We start from the raw sequence: 6277 nt of genomic DNA on the forward strand, positions 1-6277 counted from the left end.
AGTGATTATGTTTTTGTTTAAACTAGAACCCTTAAATTTAATTTGTGTTTGATTGGCCACTTTCATTAATTGAATTTTTGTGCAATTAATTAACTTTTAGGGCGCCTAATCGTTCTATTAAGTTAATGCAGTTTTTCAATACAATCTAAGAGCGTGTTTAGGTTGAATTACTAAAGCTAGGTCTAGTCAAAGAGCATGTTTTGGTTAGATAATTTGGCAAGCGAGAGGTATTAGAGCGTGCTAATATCTTTCAGTACAAACTTAGAATAGACATCATATATTACATCAAGTCATAATCAAGTTAAATGACGACATTGAGAACTAGAAATGGAAGCACTTTTACAACTTGTTTACAAGTCTATTTCATTTTCTGCATGTTTCAAAGTTGATTGTTATTTTCATTATTTTACTTTTGCAAACAAATCCCCTTTTGTGACCAAAGTACCTTGCGCAAAGAGGTATAGACTTTTATCCCGTGTCTCTGTGGTTCGACCATGTTTGAGTTGTACTACTTTTTAATGCATTAAAGCAGTGTATTTGGAGTCTGTTGTACCCCTTTATTTGTTGGGTTTGACACGCCTAACAAATTGGCGCCGTTGCCGGGGACACGGTGCTACTAATTGTTTATGCCTAGATCCTTTCGTACAGGTACACCACTTCCAATTGACTCGAAGATAGAGAAGACTGGTAAGAAGCTACGTAAGCAAGCCAAGCTTTTTAAGAGGCAACCAGTTTCTGGAAATTCTTCATCATCTACCCCTCCGGTGATCAACATTTGGGAGGATATACCCCTCTCAAGTGTGTCATAAACTGAAACCGAAAACCCCTCATCGTCATCTCAACCATCCTCGCCCTCAAATACCACTCCACTCTCTTCACCTACTCATAACATCCCAAACACTACACCCACAGAAACCTCAATTCCTACTCATACCATGGGAGATAACCATGGAGGGAATCCACCTCTAAACCCACTACCCGAGCAAACCCTTCACCAATGGGCGAGGCAAGAGGTTACTCATCAACCTCTTTGCATCACTTATCCAGCAGCTGCAAAGCTTGAATTGAAATCCGGTCTCATCCACTTACTCCCAAGCTTTAGAGGCTTAGAAAACAAAGATCCCCACAAGTTCCTCACAGAGTTCCATGTTGTGTGTGTTAGCATGAAACCACACAATGTCACGGAGGACCAAATTAAGCTTAGGGCATTCCCCTTTGCAATACAAGAATCAGCAAAAGATTGGCTTTATGACCTCCCACCGGGGACGGTCAATACATGGGTAGATCTTGCACGCTTCTTCTTAGAAAAATACATCCTAGAAATGAAAGCCTCAGCCCTAAGAAGAGAGATAATTGGGATCAAACAACACAAGAGAGAAGCCTTTCATATATATTGGGAGAGGTTCAAAAAGCTTTGTGCTTGTTGCCTAAAGCACGGTATTAGTGAGTATCAAATCCTCCAATACTTCATTGAATGCATGACTCCTTGGGAAATAAGACTTCTTAATTCTTCAAGTGGAGGATCTTTAACCGATAAGACCCCAACTGAGATTCGAGAACTCATAAAAAACATGGCGGAGGATTCAAAGCATACTAGTCAAGATGAAGATTGTTATACAGATGCACCCCAAGGTGTAAAAGAGGTGCACACTCCTCAAATTGAAGTTCAACTATCCGAGTTGACTAAGGTGATAATGATGCTTGCTAAGGACAAAGGTGTGAAATCCACACCCCGCCCTTGTGGCATTTGCACTCAAGTGGGACACCCGACTGATATGTGTCCTCAAATGCAAGAAGAAGACTATGAAGAAGCAAATGCTATGGGAGGCTATTTTGGGCACAATCAAAGGAGTTATGATCAGCCCCGAGGCAATCAAGGGTGGAACTGTTGGATAAGGTGTCTAAGTCCATAACTATTTCTGGTATGTACTTGACCCGACCCGGCATGGTCCATTTGGGTTGCATGGCACCATGCAATTGGATAGACTAAATGAGAGAAATAACATTTGGAGATTATTAATATATTATAAGTTCTAATATATTAATAATAATATTTGATTAGTTTGATCAATAATTAATTTAGAATTAATTAAGTGGTCAAAAGAGAACTAATTAAATATATGGGTTGATTATGTAAATCATCCATATCTTGTATAGTGGGCTAAGAGGCTCCATGGATTATCAAGTTGGGTTCTACCCATAGGATGCTCCATGGATGCTCCATGGGAGTTACAAACCCATGGGTCGTGGAAATGAAGAGTCATGACACATTAGGGTTTACATGGTGTAACCCTAGATGTGTCAACACTATATAAGAATCATATTCTCCACCAAAATCGGCTACACTAAGAAAGCAAGAGGGCTTGGCCGATTTCAAGAAGTGTGTGTTCTCTCATAAGTTTTTCCAAGAGCATTTGGTGTTGTGTGAAGCATTTGAGGCATCACATTTGGGGTGCTAGGCTCACAAGGTTTCAAGGAACACAAGCAACAACAAGGTACGTTATTCTATCTATTATTCAAGTTAAAATTGTTCCCCATGTATGCTAGATAGGAATATAGCCTTGGAATTCAACTTAGCATGATAATTAGACAAACATAGATCCAAGGTTATTAGGGTTGCATGTACACTTAGGAAGTGTTAGAATGCTCAAAACCCATCAGGAACAACAATCAAAACATTGGCTATCAACAAAAACCACCACCCCATTACCAAGCAAGACCTCCATTCCCACAACAAACTTACTAATCGAGGCAACCACAACCTCCTCTTTAACAAGCCGGGTCCTCAAGTATGTCCTTAGAAGACATAGTCAAAAGCCTTGCCACTAGTACTCAAAGTTTTTAGCAAGAGACCAAGGCAAGCATCAAGAACCTTGAGCACCAAATGGCACAACTTACTTAATCGGTGAGAAAAATGGAGAATCAAGGAAAGTTACCTCCTCAAACTAAAAAGAACCCAAAGTACAATGCTTGTGTAATTAGCTTGAGGAGTGGAAAGAAATATGATGGCCCGAAGATGTCCGAAGAAGAATAAGAAGAGGAGTTGGTGATAGAAGAACTACCAAAGAAGGATGAAAAGAAGGAAAAATGGTGGGGAAAAAGAAGCCGAATGAGAAAGAAGCAAAGATCACCCCACCACCTTTTTCCAACAAGATTGAGCAACAACAAAAAAGAGACAGAAGATAGTGAAATCATGCCAATGTTGTGGAAAGTTGAAGTGAACATCCCTCTTTTGGATGCTATCAAACAGGTACCTTGATATTCTAAGTTCCTTAAGGAACTTTGCACATCTAAGAAGAAGCTGTGGGGTAATGAGACAGTGAAAGTAAGTGAAAATGTTTCTGCAGTTTTGCAGAAAAGGATGCCCCCAAAGTGCAAGGAACAGAAGTGTTTTCATTGTTCCTTGCAAATCAGGAAACCTTTATGTCCCCCGTGTTATGCTAGATTTAGGAGCTTCAATTAATGTTTTACCATATTCTATTTAAAAATCTATTGGCATAGGCACTTTACCAAAAATCGGGGTGATCATCCAACTTGTAGATTGTTCTATAGTACACCCAAAAGGTGTATTAGAGGATGTTTTAATGCAAGTTAATGAGCTTGTATTTCCTATAGATTTTTATGTGCTTGATATGGGAGATGATGACCACCCAACCTCGAGTTCCATTCTTTTAGGTAGACCATTCTTAAAAACTGCAAGAACAAAGATTGATGTCTATAATGATACATTGTCTATGGAATTCGATGGGGAGGTCATCAACTTTAATATCTATGAAGCAATGCGGTTCCCAAGTGATGTTCATTGCATAAATTTTGTTGATATAATCCAGCTTTTGACTGAAAAGTGTTTTGAGCAGGAATTTTGACTAACCATGATTTGTTGGAGTTAGTTTTGAGCAGGAATTTTGATAACAATTCAGTCAAAGAGATTGCAGAAAATTTCAAGTTAGATGAAGAGTTGCTGGAAATTGTGGAGATCATGGAAGAAAGAAAGAAAATGAGGTATAATAATTGCAATGTGAAATTGCCCATTTCTAACACAAAAAATTCTTCCTTCCATTGTGCAGGCACCTAAGCTAGAATTGAAGACTCTTCCAGATCATTTGAAGTATGCATACCTTGGAGAAGAGAAGAAATTATCTCCAACAAGCTGTCCATTGGAGAAGAAGATGAGTTGGTGACTTTTCTGAAAAAGTATAATAAAGCTATTGGGTGGACAATTGCTGACATAAATGGGTTGAGTCCTTCCTTGTGTGTGTATAAGATACTCATGGAGGAAGACTTCAAACCAACTGAAGAGGCAAAAAGAAGATTGAATCCACCTATGATGGAGGTGGTAAAGAAAGAAATCATGAAGCTTTTAGATGCAAGTATGATCTACCCTATCTCAGATAGTAAATGGGTGAGCCCCGTTCTAGTAGTCCCGAAAAAAGCCGGTGTCAGAGTTGTCAAGAATTCCGAGGGAGATTTGGTGCCAACCCGTGTGGAAAATGGGTGAGGGGTCTATATTGATTATATAAAGTTGAATGCTTCAACGAGAAAAGACCATTTTCCCTTGACATTTATTGACCAAATGTTAGAGAGATTGGTGGGTAAGTCTCATTACTATTGCTTGGATGGTTTGTTGGGTTTCCATCAAATTCCGGTAGCCCCAGAAGACCAAGAGAAAACCATTTTCACTTGTCCCTTTGGCACATTTGCTTATAGGCGTATGCCTTTTGGTCTATGCAATGCACCCGCAACATTTCAGAGATGCATGGTGAGCATTTTTTCTGAATATGTTGAAAACAGCATTAAAGTTTTCATGGATGATTTCACATTCTATGGAAACTCCTTTGATGAATGTTTAAGTAATCTAACAAAAAATTGCAAAGGCGCATTGACACAGACCTTGTGCTTAACTATGAAAAATGTCATTTCATGGTGGACAAAGGATTGATTTTAGGTCATATTGTGTCCCAAAAAGGCTTGTAAGTTGACAAAGCCAAGATAGATGTTATAAAGAGTCTTCCTTACCCGAAAAATGTTCGGGGAATTCATTCGTTTCTTAGCCATGCAGGTTTCTATCGGCGGTTCATCAAAGATTTTCCAAAGATCACATTGTCGATGTGTCAACTACTCCAAAAGATGTTGAATTTGAGTTTACTCAGTCATGCAAGGATGCCTTTGATCGTTTAAAGGATTTAATCACCTCCGCTCCAATCATCCAACCACCTAATTGGGAGCCCCCGTTTTAGATTATGTGTGACGCGAGCAACACGGCTATTGGGGTGGTATTGGATCAAAAGATGGATCGAGCACATCATGTCATCTACTATGCATCAATGACCCTTGATAGTGCACAAAGCAACTACACCACAACAGAAAAAGAGTTGCTTGCTATTGTGTTTGCACTAGAGAAGTCCGAAAATACCTCCTTGGAACTAAAGTGGTCATATATTCGGACCATGCAGCCATAAAGCACTTACTTACAAAGAAAGATTCGAAGTCAAGGTTAATACGGTGAATGCTACTTTTGCAAGAGTTCGATATTGAGATCAAAGATAAAAGCGGGAAAGAGAACCTAGTAGCCGATCATTTGATCCGAATAGTCCAACCCGAAGATGCGACTCGTATCCATGACACATTCCCAGACGAGAACTTGTTTGCTATCCAAAAACCACCTTGGTATGCGGATATATGCAACTTCATGGTCACGGGAAAGTTCCCACCCGATCTCATGAGGTCATAGAGAGATAAGATCAAGAAAGATGCGAGAAGGTACATTCGGAAACATTATGCAGATCAGGTAATAAGAATATGTTTTGAAGAACATGAGGTACAATCTATCCTCAACTTTTGTCTTAGTTATGCTTGTGGAGAGCATTTTGGTCCTCAAAGAACTGCCAGGAAAATTTTAGATTGTGGATTTTATTGGCCTCGACTCTTTCTTGACTCTTACACTTTTTGTAAAAGTTGTGAGAGATGTCAAATGATTGGTTCTTTGAGTTCCCGAAACCAAATTCCTTTGACCCCCATCTTCGTTTGTGAAATATTTGATATGTGGGGTATTGATTTTATGGGTCCTTTTCCTTCATCCTTTGGGAATTTGTACATCCTTTTGGCTATTGACTATGTTTTCAAATGGGTAGAGGCAAAGGCAACAAGAATTGATGATGCTAGAGTTGTTGTAGACTTTGTCAAGGCTAATATTTTATGTAGGTTTGGAACTCCAAAAGCCTTGATCAGTGACAGAGGCACACATTTTTGCTACAAAACTCTTGGATCAGTTCTCAAG

The 6277-nt window shown here is 39.2% G+C and overlaps 1 protein-coding gene across 1 annotated transcript; it reads left to right on the forward strand.

Annotated features, from left to right (window-relative positions):
• The first annotated feature begins 935 nt into the window (after positions 1 to 935).
• Positions 936 to 4181, forward strand: LOC145067955 (uncharacterized). The gene is made up of 4 exons (XM_079014975.1): positions 936 to 1869; positions 3502 to 3844; positions 3901 to 4018; positions 4068 to 4181. Exons 1-4 carry the CDS (start codon positions 936 to 938, stop codon positions 4179 to 4181), a joined length of 1509 nt encoding a protein of 502 aa, XP_078871101.1.
• The last annotated feature ends 2096 nt before the right edge of the window (positions 4182 to 6277 follow it).

This window comes from Lactuca serriola, chromosome 8 (assembly GCF_051521515.1).
Source record: "Lactuca serriola cultivar US96UC23 chromosome 8, Lser_US96UC23_V15, whole genome shotgun sequence".
NCBI classification, from domain to species: Eukaryota; Viridiplantae; Streptophyta; class Magnoliopsida; order Asterales; family Asteraceae; genus Lactuca; species Lactuca serriola.

Bases quoted from the DNA above. Each gene is read 5' to 3' on its own strand.
- LOC145067955 (XM_079014975.1), top strand. From the start codon at position 936: ATGGGAGATAACCATGGAGGGAATCCACCTCTAAACCCACTACCCGAG. The intron at 1,870-3,501 runs GCAATCAAGGGT...CTATTGGCATAG, and splicing joins GAGTTATGATCAGCCCCGAG to GCACTTTACCAAAAATCGGG. The intron at 3,845-3,900 runs GTGTTTTGAGCA...AGTTTTGAGCAG, and splicing joins ATCCAGCTTTTGACTGAAAA to GAATTTTGATAACAATTCAG.